This window comes from Aethalodelphis obliquidens, unplaced genomic scaffold (genome assembly GCF_003676395.1).
Source record: "Aethalodelphis obliquidens isolate GAN/ISIS:26980383/991018 unplaced genomic scaffold, ASM367639v1 scaffold30, whole genome shotgun sequence".
Taxonomy (NCBI): Eukaryota; Metazoa; Chordata; class Mammalia; order Artiodactyla; family Delphinidae; genus Aethalodelphis; species Aethalodelphis obliquidens.
The window spans coordinates 1,759,130-1,782,696 of record NW_020837974.1 but is presented as its reverse complement, the minus strand read 5'-3'; the positions used below and the strand labels follow the sequence as shown (position 1 = coordinate 1,782,696).

The 23,567-nt window shown below is 59.2% G+C and overlaps 1 protein-coding gene across 6 annotated transcripts in view; it reads left to right on the top strand.

Annotated features, from left to right (window-relative positions):
- IQCE (IQ motif containing E) overlaps positions 1-15,387 on the top strand; it is a 39,402-nt gene extending 24,015 nt beyond the window's left edge. The window contains exons 14-23 of one of the 6 annotated variants that reach the window (XM_027125630.1): positions 1,339-1,443; positions 2,722-2,812; positions 5,277-5,435; positions 7,031-7,054; positions 9,270-9,377; positions 9,845-9,966; positions 10,255-10,400; positions 10,652-10,752; positions 11,692-11,805; positions 13,058-15,387. In XM_027125630.1, coding sequence (XP_026981431.1) covers positions 1,339-1,443; positions 2,722-2,812; positions 5,277-5,435; positions 7,031-7,054; positions 9,270-9,377; positions 9,845-9,966; positions 10,255-10,400; positions 10,652-10,752; positions 11,692-11,805; positions 13,058-13,114 — 1,027 coding nt within the window. In that variant the 3' untranslated portion in view covers positions 13,115-15,387. Of the gene's footprint in view, positions 1-1,338; positions 1,444-2,721; positions 2,813-5,276; positions 5,436-7,030; positions 7,055-8,599; positions 9,124-9,269; positions 9,378-9,844; positions 9,967-10,254; positions 10,401-10,651; positions 11,806-13,057 lie in introns of those variants that run through there. The other 5 variants (XM_027125631.1, XM_027125633.1, XM_027125629.1 and 2 more) reach the window with 5 other exon arrangements.
- The last annotated feature ends 8,180 nt before the right edge of the window (positions 15,388-23,567 follow it).

The following is a 23,567-nucleotide window of genomic DNA, read 5'->3' as shown; positions in this document are numbered from 1 at the left end:
TTTCCAGATTCTTTACACGGAATTCCAGACGGCTTTCCAAATTCTTTTTCAGAGAAGCACTGACTGTGATTGATGCGTGTAAGATAACAGGCCATCCATCAGGTCTCTTGCAGAAGGGGTTAAAGACTCAGTGCTGTGTTTCCAGCACCTAATCTGTGCATCAAACAAGACAGTGCTGTGGCGCGTGGAGTTTCAGTGTGACCATGAGAGTGTGGAAGGCGAAGCCTCAAGGTTCTGCTCATTTGCCCTTCGTTCTCTAGTGTCTCGCTCTGTAGCCCGCTTAAAACGCTCCTGTCTCCTCCACCCGTTGTTTACGTGTGGCTTCTCCAGTTGCAGTTCTGTCGCAAGCAGGCTAAACCCATGCATCTTCTGAGATGGTGTTTCTGAGACCTTGCTACTCAGAGTGTGGCCTAGGAAGCCAACGGCCGCAGCATCAGCTGGGGGCTGGTTAGAGATGCAGACCCTCGGGCCCTGCCCACCCGGGGCTGGCTACCTTGGCCTGGCCCAGATCTCCTGAACCTGACTCTGCATCTAATGAGACGCCCCCTGGTGATTCACGTGCACGTCGAGGTCTGAGAAGGACCCGTCTCTGCTGCCTTCTGTTCACAGCAGAAGGCAAATCCCTTCCCACTCCACCTGTTTTTTCACCTCCAGTCGAAGCCTAATAGTGCATCCATGTGCAGGTTCTTTATAAAAATTAGGCCAGTCATTTTGCACGGTAAATAGCATCTCTGATTATCTCTTAAGCCGTCGCATGGCACGATAATAACTTCCACTCGGTGAGCCCTTACCGTGTGACACTCCTGGTGATGTCTCTCATTCATGTGAGGTCACCACCACGGCGAGCAGTGGAACGTTTTAAAGCCACGTTCTCAGCGAGGCGTCACCTGTGGGGCACAGGCAAGCTCGGGTGGAGGTGCCTGGGTACCCTCTTGTCTTCAAGGCCTCAGCTCAGGCTGCATCGCCGTCTGGTCCATGGCGGGTCCTGGGAGCTCTCATCTCAGGAGCGGATTAGGCACCCAGCTGTGTGACCGCTGGGTTAATGCCTCTCCCCGCGGGACGGTGACGCCCGTGAGAGCGGGGCCTGCGCCTCGTCCGGCAGCCCTGCTCCGTCCGTTGCCCGCGCGCACGGAAGGCGCTCAGTAAATAACCAGGCGCCCCCGGCGCTGCTCCCAGATCCCTGCAGTTACAGAGAGGGGCCTTTCTTCATCCTCATCCATGCATAAGGAAGGAGGGTGGACCCGTTACGTTTTCTGAAAGCTCTTCGTGCTCTGGTGACCCAGGTCACTGTGAGCCTTTGTTTTAATGACGCTGAAATATCTCTGGTTCCTCGTTCAGTCTGGAGGTGAAGCAGCTACTGCAGACAAAGGCTGACTTGGAGAAGGAGCTGGAAAACATGAAGGAGGGTGAGAAGGAGGGAAGAGAAAGAGAGGAGGCTTTGAGGTGAGTGGACGAAGTCGGAAGACACGCAGCCCCAGGCCCTTCCTTGTTCCCCAGCCCCGCCCACCCCGGCGCATCCGCGCTCAGCCCGCATCGAGAGCGAGAGCGGCCCCGTACAGCTCCAGCCCGATCACATCGCCCCTCTCCTGAGGTCCTCCCGTGGTTGGCTGTTTCCCTCAGAGTAAATATCCGATCTCTGGGGAAAGTCTGCTCACGGTTGGGCCAGTGTTTGCCGCTCTGGCATCACGGCCAGCTCCCCGGCCCGCACCCTCCTCCAGCACGGCCGCTGCGGGCAGCCTCAGACGCGCCCTGATTCCACACCCCGGGTCCAGACGCCACCTCCCACGCTCCGTCCTTGACCTCTGTCCACCGTAGATAAAAAGTGGACACATGGCAAATGTCCGTCAGCTGGTGAAGAGAGTAAAAACGGAAGTACGTCCGTACAAAGGGATGAGGGCTGACACCTGCCACGACGTGAATGAGTCAGAAACCTGATGCTCCCTGAAGAGGCGGACAGAAAAGCCCGCGTACTGTGCAATTCGCACATATCTGGAATGGGCACATTAATAGAGAAGACAGCGGATTAGGGGTTGCTGGGGGGTGGGGGAGGGGAGAGTAGGGAGTGGCAGGTAAGGGGCTCCTGTCTGGGGTGACAGAAGTATCCCGGGATTAGATAGTGAGGATAGTTGCACAACGTCGTGACTACACTAAAAACCACTTAATCGCATATTTTAAAATAGTGAGTTTGGGGTTATATGAATGTTATCTCAGTAAGAAATGCCCAAAAAAGTAGGTTAGAAATCTGCGCAGAAATATTTAGCGCTCAGAATAATTAGTAAGACACGGATTACCGAAATGAATACCAAATTTTATCTTCAGAATAAACGTGACTAGACTTTGCTGGAAGCCTAGCATTAAAGTCAATCAGAATGGGCGGGCGTACAGTGAAGAATTATTTTTACCTTGCCTCTGAGATCTGTAGCAAGTACATGAGTTGTCTTTCCTTCCACTCGCCTTGCTTGTTAAAAACCCCAAAGGATATCCGTGCACCGTTCACGCAGTCGGTATTTTTTCCGTTCCTCCCGTGTGTCAGGAGTGGGGCCGGAGGGGTCGCCCTGGGCAGTGCCGGCTCCTGGGCAGTCAGGTGGTGGCGGGGCACCCACCTCGTTCCCGGGGGGCATCCTTGCCAGCTCTGCAGGCCGCCACCCCTCCTGTCACGTACAGACATCTTACACGGCGTCATGGCAAGTAAGGTGTCACTTTCTTCCCTTCCCACTTTAGGGAGGAAATTCAAGCACTTACCAGGAAGTTTCAAGAACTGGAAGAAAGTAAGAAAGGAGGGGAGGAGGACCCCGAGGAGACGAGCCCGGAGGTAGGGTTGTCTGTGTTTTTACCTCCTGTCCGGCATGGCGGGACTCTGAGCTGATGGTTCTGACTGTCTCCGTGCCCGGAGTTTTGCCTGAATCCAACGTTGACAGTCCAGTTTCCTTCTACCATCACAGTCGATTTCTATAAATTGCGTGTATTGAATCCTGGAGTTCTGCACTAATTATCAGTTAATTGACTTTTCAAACTAGTATTCGCGTCTTAGAAAGTTAAGCCGGTGAGTGAAGATCTTCCCCAAACTTCAAATAAAAGTTTAAATATCCAACAAGGGTTGCCGTTAGAAGGCGAGAAGGAGTTTGGGAAGGCCCCGGGGAAGGCTGGAACTCTCAGTGAAGAACCGGGAGGTTCAATGTAAGTTGCAGAGTCTGCACTGACACGGGGCCGGCCGGGAAGGCGCTCGCCGGGGCCGGCACGGCCCCTGCCCCTGCCCCTAGGCCGGGGGTTGGGTGACTGGGGAGCCGCAGCTCCCTCCGCAGGGCGCGTGGGCAGGTAGGCAGGCGGTGAGTCTAGGCTGACCCTCCTCCCTGTCCCCTCGCTCCCTCCATTTCTATGGACACGACGGCGAGGGTCTCCCCTGGCTCCTCCCTGAGCACCTTCTTGAACCAGGGGAGCCCTCTGGCCCCTGTCGGCCCAGTGCCACCTATGCTAGAACTTCTAGTGGCGAGAGTGTGTCTCCTCGCTAATCCTTTTTTTTCCGACTAATGGATTCCCCAGATGGCAATTATAATCTTACATCTGTTAACACAAAAAACTAATAACTGAGGTATTGAAACCCTGTGGCTGCAGTTTGCCCCAAGGGGAGCCTGTCGTGTGAGTGTGTGACAGGGAAGACCAGCCTGGCCGAGGCGTCCAGCGTGGGTGCACGCTGAGATGGGCAGCCGTGCCGCCCTCTTCTGCGACCCTGGCTACAGATCTGAGTAACACGCCGAATCCACCAGGACGGCCAGGCTTTACCCGGCACGTGTTTTAGCCGAGAAGTTCTGTTGCTTCAGAAAGCGACTTGCTGTTTCGGTAGCCAGTAGCCTGACGGGGACTGGCCTCTAGGAGAGGGAGGGCATACCAGGTGCGGGGTTGACTGATCTGCTGAGAGTGGAAAAGAAAAGTGTTTGGGTTTGTTTTTTTAAAAAATCTAGACGGGTCTCCCTCTTACAAGGTTTTCTTATTTAGCTGGAGTCCTGTTTTAAGGCCCCTCCTTCTTTTAGCATCTGACGCTACATATAGTTCAACCCCAGCACAAAAGGGAAAGAGAAAAGCCCTAAAAGGGAATGTGGAGAAGCTGACGAGCATGTCTCTCTCCAATGACAAGTTGAGACAAACCCCAGGCCGCCGACTGATTCGGCAAAGGAAAGGTGGCTGTCCTGGCGCAGGCTGGCTGGAGCCCCGGGGGTTGTGCGGTGCCCTTGACCCCGCATGTCCAGCTGGCCACACGTGGGGTGGACGTGTGGGTCCATCTCGGTCCGTTCCGTTGTTCAGGAAAGTAGGCTTTCTGTGGTACCCGTGTGGGTGCATCTCCTTGGCAGATTTTCCAGTGCTTTAGAGAGTGTTCTGAGTCCTGCAGAGGCACTGTCCTCCTGTCCAGGAGATTGGCCACCCTGCCCGATGGGCCCTTTTCAGGAGACCCCCACCTACCCAAACGCCCGCGCTGTCGGCCCCAGGTGGCTGCGGCGCCGGGCCGCTGACTGCCCGGCGTGTGGCGGGCAGAGCCTCCTCGAGGCTCCTTTCCCAGTGGGATGCTCACGGTGCTGACCGGCCCGTGGCTTGTCCGCCGCAGGCAGCCCTGACCCCTGGGGGGCACCCGACACACGTGGATTGGAGAGTTCTGCTTATTCCTGGAGCTTTCCCTTAGGGAGAAAAAATATTTTCCACGTCCACCGGAACTGGCAGTAATGGCTTTGTCTGTGCAATTCATCTGGTTCTGCGCTCCCACTGCAGGGGACACAGGTTCGATCCCTGGTCCGGGCAGTTCCACGTGCCACGGGGTCCGGCCAAACAAACAAACAAAAAACCAAGCTAGGGATCTATTGCCTTTTATCTCAGAAGTCCCATTTCTGTAATCCAGTATTAGACGCAAAGGGAGCCGGTAAAGGACCTCCCGGGAAGCAGGTAACGGGTGCACCGACGTGACTGAGCTCAGACGGTGCGTGTGGTTACCTGATGACGCCACAGGTCACGTTGCTTCCCCTCCTCGCGGGAGAGCGCTACCCCCAGAGTTTACAGGGTTAACGAAAACCGACTTTCACCCTAGTTACTAGCGAATGTGTTAGCTCTCCAGAGACTTCTTCTGTCGTCTGGCATGCTGAGCGGTGTGGACACTGATTTTTTTCCTCTAAATTAAAGTCTAGTCTGAGAAGCTCTGCCTGCATCCTAATATCCTGCTTCCTGGCCTGATAGCCGGCTTCTCCGCCCCCATCCCCGACCCAGTCACCCTTCTCACCTTGGACTTCCTGCAGACCCGGGAAGCGCCCCGACCCCCCGGTCCCTCCCAGACGGACTCGGAGCTGGACACGAGCGAGGGGGGCTCCTCCCGGCCCCGCTCCGGCTGCTCCGAGGGGAGAAGAGACGCTGCCGCCCGGCTCCTGCAGCGCCGGTGGAAGGGGCACCAGCACTGGGTGAGAGTTCCCTCACCCGCCGGCCCTCTGCCGCCCACATCCTCACTCGCCAGCCCTTCCTCCGTTCCTTTGCCGGGGCGGGCTCCATGCCAGACGCCCTAGACACGTAGGAAAACGTAGGGAGGCAGAAGATAGCCTCCGGAGACCCGGGGTCTCGGGCGGCGAGGGCGAGAGGAAGGCCGCGCCTGCAGCCCGTGTGGGCGAGCTGGGGGGTGCCTGCCGCGGGCCGGGCAGTGGCTGGTCTGGAAGCCTCTGTCACCTCCCGATGGGTCCCAGGGACGCAGGCTGTGGGTGCAGCGCCCCTGCAAGCACGGGACTGAGCTTAGGGGTCTCCCTGGCAGTTCGGGCCCCATGGCAGCCCTTCGCTGGGGCTCCCGGGATGGCCGTCGTGTCAGGAACAGGGAGAGCCTGCCTCGGGGCTGCTCCTCAGGGGACAGCGGTGTGGGTGACGGGACAGCAGGGCTGCGCGTGGGGTCTCAGGCCCGGGGGTGGGCTGAGTAGGGCAGCAGGGGCCGCAGGCTGCGCACGACAGACCGGGAGCCGCGATGTCCGTGGTCTCTCTTGGGGGAGGAGTGGGGCTCCTCTCATCAGCTCCTGGGGGGGCTCGCGGAGATGGGGCTCGCGGAGACTGCAGTTGTTAAAGGACGGTGCTCTCTGATGACGAAATGCTCCAAAAAAGCCCCCTCCCCCCGTTTGATAGAACGCACGTGACCCTTGTTCCCCCAGCTGGACAAACAAACAGAAACTGGAGCTCTCCACCTGCCCGAATAGTGTAAGATCTTAGCTCCGGAAATCTGCCGGTGGAGGGTTTTTTTAATCATGGCTTCTTCCCAACTTTGATGACGAAAATTTACAAAACATAGAACGTTGAAAGAACTCAGTATGTTCAGTGAGGTGCTAATTCTCGCCCCCCACCGCGGTTCAGCAACAGCGCGCGTTTAGCCACGTTTCTTTTCTGCACGTACTGTTTTTTCCAGAACTGTTTGAAAGTAAGTTTTAGACGTTATGAGACTTCAGTGCGTACCTTCTAGGAATGAGGATGTACCACTTAACCATAGTACCGTGACAGCACCGGAGAAATTCCCCCGCCACCCCGTGATTTTGATGACTGGTCAGACTTGGGAGTCAGTGACCCAGACCCTGCACGGGGGTCCCCTTTGTAACATCACCAGCGGGCAGTGTCAGCCGCTCTGTGGACCTCCAGAGAGGACACAGCATGTTATAGGACAGTTCTGGCTGGGGGAGGGGCTTCCTCACATGGAGCCTAAGACAATCCCGTCTCAGTGGTCCCTGCGAGTCACTTTGCCGTGCAGCCGGCCAGGAACCGCAGACGCCCCCGTGGCGGCCTGGGCTTCGGCTGTGATTCGCCTCCCGGTCACGGTCACGGCCGCTCGCTTCCTCCTTTGCTGTTGCAGGCGGGTCTGCATCAGCTCCATCAGCCTCTCCCGGAGCCCCTTGGGTATGGGTGGCGGGCAGGGGGCTGACTCTGCTGTTGCGTCGCTGTTGGCTGTGGCAGGGGGAGGGACCAAGGGACGAATACGGTATCACAGAAAACTCATCCTCATGTTAATTCATAACTGATCTCCTTATTTCAGAAAAAACAGGCCGTTCTGGACGAGGTAAGCCAGTTTTATTTTACTAATTTCAAAATACGTATTTTTACTTTGGTTCAAGTGACTGTGTGGAGATCTGAAGAAGCGTCATTGAGTCCGTGTTTTCACGAACCCAGGCCAGGCCCCAGCACTGAGTTAAAATACTGAAGTGATGTTAACATCAAATAAATACTTGGATAATTTCACACTTTCATAATTCATTCAGTCATTCATCATTCTCTCAACACACTTTTATTGATCATCAGTTCTGTGGGCCCTCAGGACACAGACATTAAGACAGACAGGCCAGTCCAGGATGGAAGCGGGGTTTAGGGGCACGTCCACGGCACTGTGGGGTTCCTGCTCACCAGGGCCGGGAACGTCCCTGCGGGGGGGGCGGGCCTTGAGAAGGAGAGGGACTCACTGAACTGGGGAGTGAGAGGAAGGGCATCCTGGGCAGGAGAATTCGGCAAACAAAGCCCTGGGTAAGGGAAAGGGTGTGGCTTGCCCGGGAAAAGGAGAGCAGGGGTGTGACGGAATGCGGGTCAGAGCAGAGGAGAACAGTAGGGTATGTGGTAGACAGTGCGCATCTAAGCCGCCGGGACCCTCGCCCGGCCTCCCCACCCGCCCCAGCTTCTGCTCTGCCCTCCCACGGCCTATTCCCTTTGCAGCCACCTGGATGATGTTTTTAAATGTTAAACCACATCACTCCGTAATGACTCCTCTCACACTTGGAACAAAACCCAAAGCTGTTCCCTGAAGCCCTGCGTGCGCTGCTCCCCGGTCACCCCTCCGGCCCCGCTCAGTCTGGAGGCGTCTCTGGCATCCTTGAAAATATCCAGGCTGCTCCTGCCACAGGGCCTTTGCGCCTGCTGCGCCCTCTGCCTAGAAGGCTCCTCCTCCAGACACTCGCATGTCCTGCTCCCGGCTTTACTCAGGTCTCTGCTGAAACGCGACCTTCCCTGCACCACCGGCACTCCCCAGCCCCGCGCCCTGCTTTAGTCTTCTTCATAGCTCCTGTCCCTACCCGATACTTCACCCTTTTTGCAACTGTTTGCCCCTCCCATTAGAATGTAAGTTTCGTGGACGCAGGGACCATCCCGTGTTTCTGCTGCTAGGTCCCTGGTTCCTAGAGGGGTGCCTGGCGTGCGGTCGGCATTCAGTAAATGTTTGTGAGCGACTGAGGGGACGAGGGTCCCTGGAAGGACCGTAGAGCACATTTATGAAGCAGGCGGCGGCCTGTGTGCTGTCGATGGTGTTCCGCCCTTTCCCCTCTGGTGTCCCCTCCTCCCTCAGCCTCCAGGGTGATGACAGACCCGCCGTGCGGGCTGTCGTGTGGGCAGCATGGCGTGCAGGACGCCTGCTCCCCTTTCTGGCCTGCTCGGTCAGCACCCTCTCCCCTCCAGCGGGTGCGGTGGCTTTCCTGTGAACCGCGTGGTGGGAACCTTCTGGGTTTGTCTAGATACTCATTTGCTTTTAGTGCGTTATTTTGTCCTTAGTAACTGATGTTCTCTCGCCTCTTTGTTGTCTCCTAACCCCTGTTTGTGGCATTTCCTTCACTTTGCGTTCAAGGAAGACAAAGATGTGTTCTTTTGGTGACTGTGATCATGGAAGCATCTGAACCTCTAAACGCAGGTTCAGCGGTGGGGCTCAGCGTGCTAGAGTGTCGTTCTCCTAAACGTTATGGAGCCGTAAGCCCTGCTCAGGACTAGAGGCAGGACCCCTGAAATAAAAGTGCCGCCCCTAAAATCCGGAACGTTGATCTCAGCACTTACAGAGCATCCACGTGTATCGCTAAAGAAAATGATTTAAGATTGAGGTCGAAGGATACGTAATTCCTTTGTCATAGTCTGAGATCAGGCTCCGCCCTACTTGACTTTAGAAGTTGTACGTGGAAAGCGTATGGAGTGGAATAACTATGCCAACACGGAATAAACGATCTCAGCGTGAAAACATAACTACGTGTAAAATGTGGAATCACGTTTGCAGCTAAATGTGATAGCGTCTCACAGGGCCTGCTCCTTCCCAGAGCAGCGGCGTGTTTCTCGCTGTAGGAGGTTGTGGCGAGTGAGGGAGAGAGGCTCCTTCAGGCACTGCCGAGATTCTGCGGCAGAAAGGGAGCCCTCTTCTCGGCCGTTGGAGCTTCTCCCTCTGGGACACCCCAACCCGTGCCTGCCGTCTTCCAGGGAAACTGACACCCGTCTCCGTCTCCCCCCACCCCCCACCCCGCTGCCCCCGCTAGGCTGCCGTGCTGCAGGCGGCTTTCCGGGCGCATCCGGCACGGGCGAGGCCATCGTCTAGTGGAGTGTGCAGCCCGGACCCCCCTGCCATGCCAAGCCCTCCCACCCAGGTAACCCTCAGGGGCTGCACACGGGCCCAAGTCCTAACGTTCTCTCTCCATTTCTTCCCACGCTTTGTCGGCGGGACAAGCGTAGACGCCTTTGGGTCCTCGCGTCCTGCCTCGCCCTGGGCGTGTGCCTCGCCCTCCAACCCCTGGCACCCGTGCCCTCCCCCAGGGTTGAGCTTCAGGAGCCGAATGGCGTTGAGGTGCTGGGACATCGAGTACCGTGTCCATCTTGGGGTCAAGACAGAGGCTTAAACTACAGCAAAGATAGGAGTCCCTCCCCTGGGAAAACCCCCAGACACCGATTCTAAGAACCTCTAGAGTCCAAGTAACCTGCAGTCAGGAGACTGCTGATGAAATAGTAACGAGGCAGCACCCGAGTCGGAACCGCGCTCCTAACCCGGCGCCGAGGATCCGCGCGCAGGAGGTGGCGGGGGTTCACGCGGTTCTCTTCCCCACCGTCGCTGCCCCAGGACTCGCCCGAGCCCCGCGTCCCGAGCCCCGTCGTCCAGGCCGAGGGGGACCCGTGGCAAGAGGAGGCCATCACCATCATCCAGTCTGCTTTCCGGGCACACCTGGCACGGGCCAGGCACAGGTAAGTCCACCTGGCAGGCCTACCTCTGTTCTGTATCGCGGGGCAGTGCCGGACACCTGCGGGGGCTGCCCAGCCGGAAAGGCACAGGGTGTGTCACCAGAGCGTAAGCTACACCCACCCACCGGGTGAGGTGGGCCACAGGCTCCGGTCCTCGGAAAGAAGCCTTTCTAGGACCGTTCCTCCTGCTGGGAGAAAACAGATGGGAGGGGTTAATAGCGTGGGGTTCGGGGAGCCCTCGGTTTGCAGACTGCCTGTCGGCCTGTGCCGATGCCCTGCCCCTTCCTGAAGGACACCATGGCATGACCCGTGTTCAGGAAGACGTGGGTGTCGTCAGAAGCCTTGCTGCAGCAACACATTCTTGTCAGTGGCGCCGTGCCTGCCGGATCCGCCGGGGCTTGGTCAGGACTGTCCCGGCTGCAACGGCTCAGAACCCTGTATGAGTCACCTCGGGCAAAGAGTGGGACTTACAGCGGGCCAGGGGCCGAGCTCGGGTTGGGGCCCGTCCCTGGTGCAGCCAGCCACGGCCAGGGGTGCAGGGGACACGCCCGAGGCCCCTCACAGCCCGCCTGTCTCAGGACCTGGGCCCGTCGGCCTCGCACGATGTCTCAGGACCTGGGCCCGTCGGCCTCGCACGACGCTGGCCTTCCCTAAAGTCAGAATCAGCTAGTCTCTCTCTCTCCCCCAGTGCTGCTGGTCCACGAGCTGCCCCTGCAGCGTTTCCCGACAGACCTGCTTGGGCCCCACACAGTGCACCCTCCTCTCCGCCCTTCCCTGCAGCCTCTCCTGGTAATTGCATTTCATTTTGGATTTCACGCGAGGGGCAGCTGGCCTTCTGAGGTTTCAACCAAAAGAGCTGCCACCGTCCCGGAAGCTGGGACGTGTAAAGTCGTGTTAGGGGGCTCGTCCCACGGCCACCTGCGAGCTGGGTACCGCCTCGGCCACACCTTCCTGTCACAGCTCCGTCCCCTGTCCCTTGGGTCGTAGGGGAAAGAGCCGGCCCCAAGCGACTTCCCGGAGCCCGACAGGCTGGCCGGTTCCGGGGTCGGTGACCGCAACCCACGCCGCCGGAGCTTCGTGGTTTTGATTTTTATTCTCAGCTCTAACTAGAGCAACGCGGTGTCCCTCCTTTGGGCCAATGTTTTTCCTGTTTGTTGGTTTTAAGTAAAACTTTGCCTGTATTTCCTCTTCTGCTTCATTAAGATCCAGTAACAGTCAGTGGAGAAATCCCTGGACTGGCAGGGGCGCACAGCCCATGGTGAGGCCCGGTCCCGGCTCTGCCCCACTCCAGACTCGGGGTCCTCCCCGGGCCTCACTCCTCCTGTGCGAGAGCCCGAGGGCTGGGCAGGGCCCCTTGCAAGTCGCTTTCAGTCCCCAAATGTATGATTCTGCCTGTACTTCAGGTCCTCCTCCCTCAGACTGTAACCGGGACACTTGCTTGGACCATCTCTGTACGCCAGAGGGGGCACAGAGGTGGCGGCGTGAGGTTGGGGACTGTCACTAGACAGCGTACTCTTGAGTCTCATTTGCGAGCGTGGCGCGCGGGCTGAGTTCTGAGGTCGCAGAGGCGCAGTCGGAGAAGGGCAGGTGCAGGAAGGGCGTGGTGCTTCGTAACGAGGGAGAACTGTAAAAGGAGCAGTTTTTCTGAACAGAAGTGTGCGCCTAGGAAGATGGGTGGGTGCGACGAGCCTGTGAGGATGGGAGCCTCCCACGTGCCTGTCGTTTCAGGGCAGGAAGACAGCGAGGGGAGCAGCGGGGAGACCGCGGAGGCTCCGGCTCCTGGGGACGGAGCGCCGAGGCCATGGGGGCCAGGGGCACCGGCAGCCCCGCTGCCCTGCTCTGGTGAGTGTCGGGTCGCGGGGGCCCTTCCGGGGCTTGCCTGACCTGGAAACCGCCACGTGTGAAAAATCGTACTCTGTCCTCTTCGGTAATCTTGTCTGGCTTTGTCAGAGCGAACTTTGAACTTTGAGGTTCTGTCCAAAACCTCCGTCTGTAAAGCTCTCCAAAGGCTGCATATTATTCTCCCAAAACCAGTTTCAGGCGGATTTCACCAGACCCTACGTCTGGCGACCTTTAGATTCCTCGATCAGGGCTAAAGGGCCTGTGTATGCCGCCCTTTTCTCCTCTTGTTAAATGCGTGTCCTTTCAAAGCGGCAGCTCATCCTCCTGCCTGAAAAGTGCCACCGCCGGCCTCGTTCGGGCCCTTGTTTACACGAGGAAACGGTCTCTGTGAAAACTGCACATGGAGCCCTTGTTTGATCTGATTGTGAAAGTGTTTTTAAAGGGAAAGAAAAACTGAAGCTAACCTTGAAAACTGCTGTTTTTAATTTCATAAGTTTTTCCACTCTCATAGTCTTCTTGACAGTTACAGAAAAAAAGCTGACACAGTTACAGTATCCGCAGCACGCGGGGTGGTGATTTCCTTCCTTCTTTTATCTCAAGTCAGGGATTGGTTCCTTTTTTATTGGCACTTTACTCTGTGAAGCAGTCAGAGCAGAGGCCGTCTTCTGGGGCTGGGAGCACGGGCCCCAGGCCCCAGGGGAAACTGCCCCTTCCTCACATCCCATCCAGGTGGCCACTGAGGGCGCAGGGGGTCTGCAGGGTGGTCGGCAGGCGCATCCCAACCTAGGGTCGATTACGATGAATAGGTTTAGATGTGCGTGAAGAAAGGAGCGAGAGCTCGCGGGTGGTCCCTGGGTGTTGGCCTGGCCTAGCCCGCCCCCTCCTCCTGCGGGGGGCGTGTCCTCCCAAGGAAGCCGGGGGCCACCGGCTGCATCTGCCCACGAGTCACAGCCGGCCTCCCGGGCCGCAGACTCCCGGACGCACGCTACCATGAGGGCGCCGTGCAGAGAATCCCCGCCGCCGACTGGAGCCTCCCCCGTGCCGCCAGCCTTCACCTTTCGCGGCTGTTTTGCTTCGGGGAAACTGGCCGACGCTTGGGAGCTGAGCGCAGAGGGTGCGAGTAGGCTCTAACGAGGGTGGCCGCGTGGCGTGGCGTGGCGTGGCGTCCGTCAGGCCTGCCCCGCCGTCCCTCGCGTGTCCGCCCCCGGCGGCGCTGAGCGCGGCTGTGACCGCCGGCCCTTCTCTGTTGCAGCGGAGCCCCCTCCCTCGGGGCCGCAGCGCGCCGCGACTCCGCCCGCGGAGGACGTGAACTCCGATGACTCCGACGAGATCGTCTTAGCTCCGCCTGTGCCCACGAAGAAAATCGCCTCCCCGCCCTAGGCCCCTGCGGTCGCCCGGCACGTGGCGATGCCCCGTCCGGGCGAGGTTAGGTTCAGAGGACAGAAGCACTCAGACCGGAAAGGAACTTATCTTGTGGGGAGGAGAACAGCACCTACTGACACCTCACCTCCGTCCCCGGTTTTTCTCTTTCGTTTTGCCCGTTTGTTTGTTTGTTGAGGGAACCCCGAATGCCTCTATTTTATCTCTGGGAAGGGGTCGCCTACGTTCTGCAGCCCCGGCTGCAGGCCCGCGTCCCCCCTACCCCCGGTGGTCTTCATGCCGGACAGACACACCTGCCCGGGCTGCGGGGCAGCAGGGGGCCCGGCCGAGACACGTCCTCTCGGGGCACCTCCGGCCACCTGCGGCCGTGCAGGCGAGGGCTGCTTCATCGGCGCTGACGCCACTCGGCCACCAGCTCCAGGACAGGCAGCGCGCCTCGGGAGAGCTGATGCGAGAACTCTCGCTCTCAGCCCGAACGGAGGGCCCTGCGCACCAGGGAGAGCTTAGTCCCGGGCCACCCCTCCGCCTCCGCGTCGCCAGCGGGACCCCCGGCGCCCCGACGGCGCGGCAGCCCTTCCCGTGTTGCACCTCAGGGGCTCCGGCTCAGACTTGTCCTTCTTTCAGAAACTCCTGGGCCCTCCTCACAGCGGTCAGAGGCTCCCGGCTCCAGCACGGGCGAGGCGTGTGGCCAGGAGGAGCTGTGTTGCCCTGTCCCGTGAGAGAGGCGGAGGGATCTCCCAGCCCCGGCCACCCGGAGTCAGGCGGGGGACCCGCCAGCCCCTTTCACCGCTTAGGTGCCGGTCATACGGGGGGTTGAAAAAAGTTCAGCCAGGGGGCCAGGCTTGTGTCATGTTTTCTTTACTCGGCCTGTGAGTTTCCAAGTCCGTTTTTTCTTCTGTTTCCCCCGCTGGACTGATGGCTAACTCGGGTGAACTCACTGCTGACCTTTGCCTTGTTTCATCCACTGGGTCCGTTCCTCCTCTGGGTGCCGGCTCAGCTAAAGGCCTGGAGGAGCCAGTCCACCAGTCAGGCACCCAGAGGGTGATGAAGGCGATGCCCGCGGCCTGCAGGTCCCCAGGGGGTCATTCTCCCCCCCCCACCCCATTCAAAAACGGGCATTTCTGCATTACTCCTTGCTTTCAGGAGCCCAGGGCTCTGGGGACCTATGACGGATGGGCCACTGTCGGGACGTCCTCGCCTGGTCCTGGAGGAAAAGGCCGTGTGTGCAGCGGGTTGGCCGTCGGCAGAGCTGGGATGGGCAAGGTCAGCCCCGGGACCTGAGTTTTCCAAGAAAATGCTCCTGAGAATTGCAGATACGTACATTCGTCTGCCTGTGCTCCTTGGGCCCAGTGATGTTGATCTAGTAAAAGTAAGCAGCCTTGAAGACACCTCAGTAAATGACTTAACTCAAGGCTGTGACCCTCTGACGCCGTGTGGATCTGTTCCCTGGAGAATGCCAGGTGCCCAGCGTGCTTGCGGGGCCCACGGCTCGGGGCTGGGGTTCTGGGGCTGCCGGAGCAGCACAGTGCGGGGCGGGACAGGGGCCTGGGGCCTACAGGGCCTGCCTTCTGTTTGCCTGCCTCTCTGCTGCCCCTCTGGACGGGCCCGGCCGCCCTGCAGACAGACCAGAACCCTCGTCCCAGCAAAAAGACCGATGGCATTAGGAAAAGGACGGCCACCTAGCTCAGAGCAACCAGCGTGAGAGCTGCAGAGCTTTGCTTCGTTTTTAAGTAATAAATACCCTGTGCGGAAAGCCCCGTTCACCTTCAAGAGCTGAATAGAATTTAAATTCCACGAGAAGCCGTCTAAGCCAACTCAAACCCCTGCTGTGGTTTTGGAAGCAATGTTTGCTCTCGTGTGGCTCAGAAATTCTGAGCACTGGAGAGTGGACACTCAGACCTGCCCGGGGCCGGCCGGCAGCTGCTCCAGGTGAGGACCTCCCCGAGCTCCCAAGGGCCTGTTAGCAGCTGATCACGCCGGGTACACATCCTTTGAAGCGAGAGAACCCACATCTGGGAGTTGAAATGTGAAGCCACCAGGTGGCTGCAGGAGCAAGTGGTGGACTCGCTGGTCTTTGACCTCTGTATTTAGGAACACTCTGACCTACGCGTAATTTGTACGCAAGTCTCTCGGAAGGCATAAGCTTTGCCCTCTGTGCTACTCATCGTTGGCCTTTGTAAATAAAAGCTGTTTTGCAGGGTCTGTCTGGATTGCCCTATAAACGCGTGACCTTTCTTGGCCTCTGGGTGCGCCACTGCCGTAGCTCATGCCGCACAAACCCCGGGCTTCTGGGCTCCTGGCTTTTGCTTTGCTCATGGCACAGCCCTGGGCGCGCAGAGCCGGCCGGAGGGCAGGGTCCCACGGCCAGCTCCCCGCCGTGCGGGAACTCGTGCATCTGTCTTTGAATTTCTCTTCCTTGTCCATCAGTGAGGACTTGAGCATCGAGAAGTGAAAATGAGGGAGTATTTCCCCCAATTCTAGTTTTTGTTTTAGGAGCCGGGAAGGAATCATTTACTGGGGACTCAGACGGATGTGAATGAGCCCAAAATAGTTGACTTCTGGAAAAATAATGGTTTTCCACTATTTTGTTGGAAAATCGCAGCACGAGGTGCACCTGTGGCTTTGTTCGCAGGCGGCTGCTTGCTGGGCCCTCGAGTTTGTCTGACGCCCCTACGGGGACTGGTCTGTTGGCTCCAGCACTGGCCCGAGCGGATCACCGTGTGTCTTGTCACGGGCAAATGGGTCACTTGGAAGACTTGGCACTTTCAGAGGTGCTGGTTGGCCCTTGAAGAGGTTGTGACAGAGGAGAGCAGGGTTCATCAATCCCTTAGCCCGGCCACAAGCCTGCTGCCACCTACTCTCCCGTGAGGCTGGGGCCTGGCAGCAGAGAGGCAGCCTCAAGGGGGGAGGGGTGGGGGTCTCAGCTGGAGCTGGTGAGAGGAGAACGGAGGACTGTCCCCCCTCGGGCCTTCACCCAGCAGGAGGAGAGCCGGCAGGAAGGTGTAAACGTGTGGACACGTACTTGTGCACAAACACGTGGGATCCCTCTCCCCACTCGTGCCACTGGCCTTCCTTGCTGTTGGCAGCTCTCTTCACTTCAGAGGTGGAGCCCAGCTTGGTCTGCACGTGAGCCTCCTTAAAGGCTGGTAGCCGAGAGTGACCCCCAGGCCTCCGCCAAGATGATTCTAGACATGAGGTTCCTCAAAATCGCAGGCTAAGGGGGGAAGGTGTCAGAATGCAAATCCCTGGTTTCTCTTAGCTGCTGTTGGGGTCAGAGCATGAATGTTGGGAGGAGGAACGGGTCCGTGTTTCTTTGCTTGGACGCCAACCAATGGCCTTTGGCCATCGCCTTCCGTTATCCTGGGAGCCCTGCCGGGCAGCGACAACCCAGAAGGTGGCCCCGTTAGGCAGTGCCTGCCTGGGGAATCTGGGGGACGTTTCCATGGTGCTGTGTCCTTTCTGAACAGGGAGAGGGGGTGCCCCTGAGCTATTCGTTAATGAAGCCCAGAACAGGCTGGGATTCAAAGCAGAGGGCCCCATGTGTGCCAAAGCTCCCTGGGGCGGCCATTCAGGCAGCCCCCCAGCCCTCCCCTCCGGCCCGGCTTTGAGGGAGTGAAAGCCGGGAAGCCTGGGGGTAGGTGGGCCATGGGCGCAGCTCACGGAAGCGGCGGAAAGCCGCTGTCCCTGCTAGTAGGAGCCTCAACCACTGTCAGCCGGTCTCACAGGGCCCCCCCGCACCCCACCCCGCTCAGCTCTGTGACGGCCGCTCTCTCTGCAGCTGGGGATGCAGTGGCCCCTTCCCCACACCCTCCCCGTCGACATGGTTTTTCTCCCGGCCTGTACCAGCCCTTCCCCTACGGTCTCTTAGACGTGGGCGTCCCCAAGGCTCTGACCCCAACCGGACCCCACCCAGACCCGAAATGTCGACGTGAACGTCTGCACACGTGTGCCTCAGGTGCCTCAAACTCGGCCTAGCCCGGCTCTGAGTTACCTTTGCCCCCTAACCTGCCCCTGGCCAGCGGTCCCACCCCAGGGGATCACAGCCTCTCAGGTGTCGGAGCCGGAACCTCGAGGGCAGGATGCTCAGTGAAATAAGCCAGACACAGAAGGGCAGATACTGTGTGATTCCAGTCCTAGGAGGTCCCTGGAGGAGCCAGGTCCATAGAGACAGAAAGCAGAGGGTGGGTGCCCGGGGCTGGGGGAGGGGGAGGGGAGTGAGCGTGTAATGGGGGCAGAGCCTCCGTTGGGAAGATGGAAAAGTTCTGCAGATGATGGTGGTGATGTTCGCACAACAATGTGAATGTGCCTAACACCCCTGAACTGGACACTTTAAAATGGTTAAATGAGAATTTTTTGTTATATGTATTTTACCCCAATTAAAAAAAGGTGTTTTAAACGACACAATTCTCCCCTCCCAAGCAGGCTCACCCGCAGGCCTCCTCACCCACCCCAACATCGTGTGCACAGGCCGGACACCTGGGTGGGGAGTGTCATCCGTGACCCCCTCGCCACCACCTCCAATCCTTCAACAAAAAATCCTATTGACGACCTCCCAAGTACGGCTCACGTCTGTCCACTCCTCTCCATGTCCATCCCTGCCCACCACAGCCCAAACCACCACCTCAGCCTCCCCTGAATAGCCACGCCCCCATGGCCAGTCGGCGCAGACTCCCTCTGGCCAGGCCCCATCTGCTGTCCACTGCTGCCTGGGGTTAGGGGGCAGGAAGGTGGTGGACGTGCCGGGGACGGTGCCTTGCCCTACGAGAGCCAGCAGCCCTTGCCCCCTGGAGATGCCCAGCCCAGATGTGGCTGGTGCATCACGAATCCCCCCAGGGCCTCCTGCGGCCCCTGGCATAATCGCTCAGCAGGGATTCACTCAGCAGAGCTCTGCTTCTCTGTGTAAAGCCAAGATTATTTGATTGTTGTCTGACTCCCCTATCAGACTCTCTAAGGTAAACTCCACACTGAGTTTGTGACGCTCATTGCTGCTCTCAAGGCCTAACACAGTGTGTGGTACACAGTAGGTGCTCGATAACTGTGCAGAATGGATAAATGAGGGGCCCAGCAGCTCTCGGGTGAGGTGCTTACCTCCCTCCATCGGTGCTCTTCCGTTGTATCCTCTGTCCCCCACGGGACCAAGAGATTCGTGAAGACAGTGGTCATGGGATCCACCGGTATACTCGCACAGCAAACACAGTACCCAGCACACAAAAAAGTGCTTAATGCATGTTGAGTGAAGGATTCTACCGGCCTCCCAAGATAGGATCTCAGAGGGAGGCTTGACTCTCCCTTCTCATTCCCCTGCCCCCCCATCAAATTAGCAGCCAAGCTCTGTGCATTCTGTCTCAGTGGATTCTTCAGAATCCGAGCCATCCTTCCATTTGTTAGACTTAGGTCGGGCTGGAGTATAACACCCCAAATGACAGTAACCCAAACACGTTAGAAGTTTCCAAAGCCCCAAGGAAAGCAGTACCGGTAAAATACGGCAGCTGCGTGATTTTCAAAGACCTGTGCTCTTGTTGTTGCTCCCCTCTCCTGAACACAAGGCCTCACGGCCCAAAGTGGCTGCTTGAGCTCCAGCCACAACACATGCATTCCAGCAAGCAGGAAGGAAGGAAGAAAGGGGCATCCCGTCACTTGATGACATCACTCATATCCTGTTGGTCAGAACATAGTTGCACATCCAGCTACAAGGGAGCCTGGAAATGTTGTCTTTTATTCTAGATGGCAATATGCTCAATAAAAGTGAGAGGGCCTGTTACTAGGGAAGAAGAGAAGGATAGATCCAGTGGGATGGCCAGCACTCTCCTCCCTGTTCCTCGTCTCCCTCAGCGTCAGGCCCTTGGGTCCTCCTCCCCACCTCCGTAAACACACACCTTCTCCCCTTGCTCAACAGATTCACTTAGATTCCACGGGGCATCCTGCATTCCCTCCATTACCCAGCTCGGCCCCCATCCCCCGGCCTTTTAAGAAACACGAGGCCCTTCCCCACCTCCAGCTGGCCCCTTGCACGAGCTGTTTCCCAGCCAGGAATGTCCTTTCCACCGAGCCAGCCCACACGGCCCCGCTGCTGAGAAGCTCTTTGCAGTCAGCCCCTCCTTTCTCTGTGTTCTCACAACGCGAGTTCATTCCGTGTGCTTTGAGATTTCCTGCACGTCTGCCGCGTGCCGGGCACCGAGGGAGGAAGGCACTGTGCGCACAGCATCAAGGGGTACTTCATCTGCTTGCGAGTCTGTCTCTCAGCTAGGCTGAGCTCTGTGGGCCTGGAGGAAATTCCTTCCCTGCCCAATACCCACCTGCCCAGGTGCTGGGCCCCCAGTGGGCAGAAGTCTGGCCGAGCGCCCCTCACCAGGGTGGCGAGGGCCCACGCGGGAGAGGCCCAGGGGCATGGTGTGCGGGGGGCAGTGGCCACAGGGTCAGGAACAGGCTGTTCCCCCCACTCGCCCAGAAGAAGGAACGAGGGGCTGAGGCTGAGCCCGTGGGGAGGCGGCTCTTCCTGCGAGGGAACCAGCAGCCGCCACCTCCCCCCCAGAGCCGGAAACGGCACCGGGGCAGCTGGGGCCCGGGGGCCACGGAGCGCAGGAGGGAAGCGGGGGGGGGGGGGGGGGGGGGGGGGGGGGGGCGTTGCACATTCTGCTGAGGAGTTTGGCCTTCACCCCCGGAGCCGTGGGAACAGGGAAGGGCTGCTGGCAGGAGAATGACGGAGTCGGATTTGCATTTCAGAAGGTGGAAGGATGGCTGGCAGCCGGGAGGGCAGCACAATGGCCCAAGGGCTGGTGAGGAACCCCGTGAATGCCGCCTGTGCCCCCCCCACCCAGGGCCCAGCGGAGCCCAGTGAAGCCAGCCCCCTCCCCGCCACCCACCCAAAGAGGAGAGCACTCAGGCCAGCCCCGGCCCCCGGAGGGGGAGCAGGCTCGGATGGGGAGCACGTTTCCAGCCATCCCTCCTCTGGGGTCCTCAGTGGGGAGGAAGGTGGAGGCGTCCGCATAGCAGAGTGCGCCCCCAGAGCTGGGCCTCAGCCTTGGGCAGACGAGGGGGCGAGCCTGCTGGGACCTCCTGCTGCCCCCAAGCCCCACGCCCACGCTGCAGACCCAGCTGGGACGTCTGCGGAGGAAAGGGTCCCTGGGTCCACAGGCAGAAGAATCCGGGCTGAGGGTCCAAACCATCCTGGCTGGTGACCTGGGGTGAGCCTGTTAGCCATCCGTAAAAAGGGAGTGACGATGGCCGTGTCTCTGGGTGGCCTGGGTGGGCCTATGCCGGCCAGCATTGCCCTCTAAGACCACGATGCTGTCTGTTCCGGAAACACGTGTGGAGCATCTCTTAGGGCCCAGCTGTGATGGGTCGTCACCATGGCTTTGCTTCTGGAAGCCTCTGCCTTGCTTCTCACCTGACCGCCGCCCACCCTGCACCTCCAGGAGAGACGGGGCAGAGTGGGGCAGCAGGGGCAGATGTGGGTGCCTTTGCACCTGGTTCTGAGGCCCTGGGAGCCAGGGAGAGGCCAGTAGGTCAGATTCCTTCCCAGAGACCCAGGTGGAGGGGAGAAGCTCAGGACCAAGGGCACAGCCCTTCCCATCTGAGCTCCTGGTGGCCTGGATGAGGGGCTTCCTTTTCAGAGTCCAGGCAGGGATCGCATCTCTCTGGGGAGGGGGAGGCCTCCGGGTTCCCCAGGAGACGCAACCCTGGCTCACCCTGACTCCCCGGACCCCACCCTGACAGTGAAACAGGCCTCCCCGCATGCGAAGAATGTCTGTCCAGGCCCGGCTTTGAATCTGGGGACCCAGTGTCCCCCACATGGGAGCCAGTGGCCGGCCTCTAGCAGGCAAGGCAAAGACTTCCCGGCTGTGGGGTGAGTGACTTGAGCTGGTCACTGGGGGACAGGTGACAGTGAAGGAAGGAAGCTGGGCTACAGCTGTGAGCACCCCCTTTCCAGCATGACCCTGGGACCGCCGGGCAGGGAGGTAGAACTGTCCTCCTTTTGCAGACGCGGAGACCGAGGCTTGGAAGGCTGCCCGGTGGAAGGGTCTCTGCTCTTGGAGGGGAAACAATGTCACCAGGCAGCCCAAATCTGGGAGCAGCTGGCGGGGGTGGGGGTGGAGGGGCTCCGGAGAGGGAAGTATGCGTCTGTCCCTCCCACGGCCCCAGGCGTGGGGTGGGATGGGGGGACCCCAATTCCTCCTGGCTCTGCTGGGCTGCTTCCAAAGTCCCGGAAAGGCATCCCCTCTCCCCAAGCACAGGAGCAGTGCAATGCTCGGTCTACCCTTCCCAGCTAGCCTTGGTCACCGGCACGGACCCCAGCCCACGGAGGGCCAGAGACCCACTGCTCCTGGAGATGGAGTGGAGGTTCGTGAGGCTGCCAGGAGGAGCCCATACGCACCTCAGCCTCCAGGACCCTCCTCTCCCAGCTGCCCACACCCAGCCCCCTTCCCCGAGCCCACCAGGGTGGAAGGGAACTTACTGGCTGACCAGAGAACATCCCCCAGAGCACCACGGCTGGAAGAAACCTTTCCCCATTTGGGGAGTCCACTGAATCGCGACGGTCACAGCCATGGCCCCGTGTCCACACCCCGCTCTGTCCCGCCTTGTTCTGTCCTGGCTGCCCCGTGTCCACACCCCGCTCCGTCCTGCCTTGTTCTGCTCTGACTGCCCCTTATCCCTGGGCTTGGCTGTGACTGGCTTTGGCCGACGGAGCATTGTTAAAGGGGACACGAGCCTCTGGCTTGCCCTCTCTGGCCTCCCTGAGAGGCCGGCTGAAGAAGCCCGAGGTGGCTGGCTGGAGCCACGTGGTCCGTTGAGTCAGCACCAACCCCCAGCCATGAACGAGGCTGGCTGAGACCACCCAGCCCCGCTGGAGCTGCCACATGGCTGCAGGTGCATGTGTGACTCGGGGTGACAGAATAAGAACCCCCCAGCTGGGCCCAAGCTGCTGACCCCCGGAGCTGCCAGCACACACAGTGGTGGTTGCTTGAAACCACCAAGGTTTGAGGCGGTTCGTTATGCAGCAGTAGCTAACCAACACATCGGCCTTTTAAAAATACATCACTCGGCGGATTGCACTGGGGAGAGAGTTAAACCAGAAAGAAGAGAAGACAGGGGTGTCCATCTTGTCTCTGCACCCAATTCTCTGAGCCTCTGTTTCCTTCTCTTAAAACAGGGGCTGCGGTCGTCCACCTCGCGCAAGAATTAAGTGAGACTCTGGGCACGAAAGGTGTTTGTGCAAATGTCGGGGTGCACGCACACTCACCCTCTCCCCTCGAGTAAGACGGCCTCCTGACTCTCTTCGCTAGTCAAGGCTGTGGGTTGGAGCCTGAGCCTCCCCTGCTGTAAGATGGGGAAGCTAGGCTTGGTGAGCACTGAGGCCCCTGAGGGCGACATAGGTCCCCACAGGGCTCACGGTTGGTGGCAAAACCTGAGATGAGCCCAGGTCCCACAGCTTGGCACAATGCTCATCACAGATGCCAGGTTGGGCGGGGTGGGTGGGCAGGGACGGGGGGCCCACCCGGGGAGGGTGTCTCTGCGACCCCTTTTCCTCCGGTGCCAGTCTCCCTCCATGTAACTTGGGGGCGCTGCTTGGGATCTGCCTTGGGCTTGGGACGCAGGGACCAGCTTTGTCAGTACTGAGTGTGAAGTAAGAGTCAGGAGGCTCTGAGAGAGACCACGGGTGTGTGCTGGTACCCGGCACAGCATCCTTGGCGGGTCAGAGGCCATCCCTACTGATTTCCTGGTTCCCGGGGTGGCAGGGCGCTCTCTGGGTAAGCGAGGCAGCTGGATAGGTGATGCCAGGCAAGCCAGGGGTGTGCACACCATTCTGGCTGGGTCTGTTGGGCTGGCTCCCGTGGCCTGCTCAGGGACCACACTGGCTGGCATCTCTCCCAGCCTCCAGAGCCACGGGGCAATTCCACCACGGCCAGCTTGAAAGCAGCGCTCCTGTGGCTTTTCTGCGGCCAGGTGTCTGTGGGGACCGGGCGCTAGGCTGGCTGTGCGTCTCAGCGGGAGCTGGGGAAAGCCGGCATCCGGCTCTCCCTTTTCCCTGCCGGTTCTCACGAGCTCTATCTCCATGGAAAATGTGAATCTCGCTGGCCAGGGTCCAAATGCAGGGGGTTCCATTGTTCTGCCTTCCGCCCCAGGGTCTGGCACCCATCCCCGGCCTGGCCTTTCTCCCAGCGCCTACAGGTCTTGGGACAAACCATTCAAGAGCCTCAACCCAGCCACCTTCCTGGCCTGGAGAACAGACCCTGGGGAGGTCCTGGCCTGGCTTGCCTCCTCCTTTGTTCCAGATGCTTCTACCAGATGCTTCCAAGCAGCTCAGTCCTCAGTGCTCTCTCCTTGCAGACTTTTTCATCCCTGTCCTTCACTCACAGACTCTACTTCAGAGGAGGGAAGGG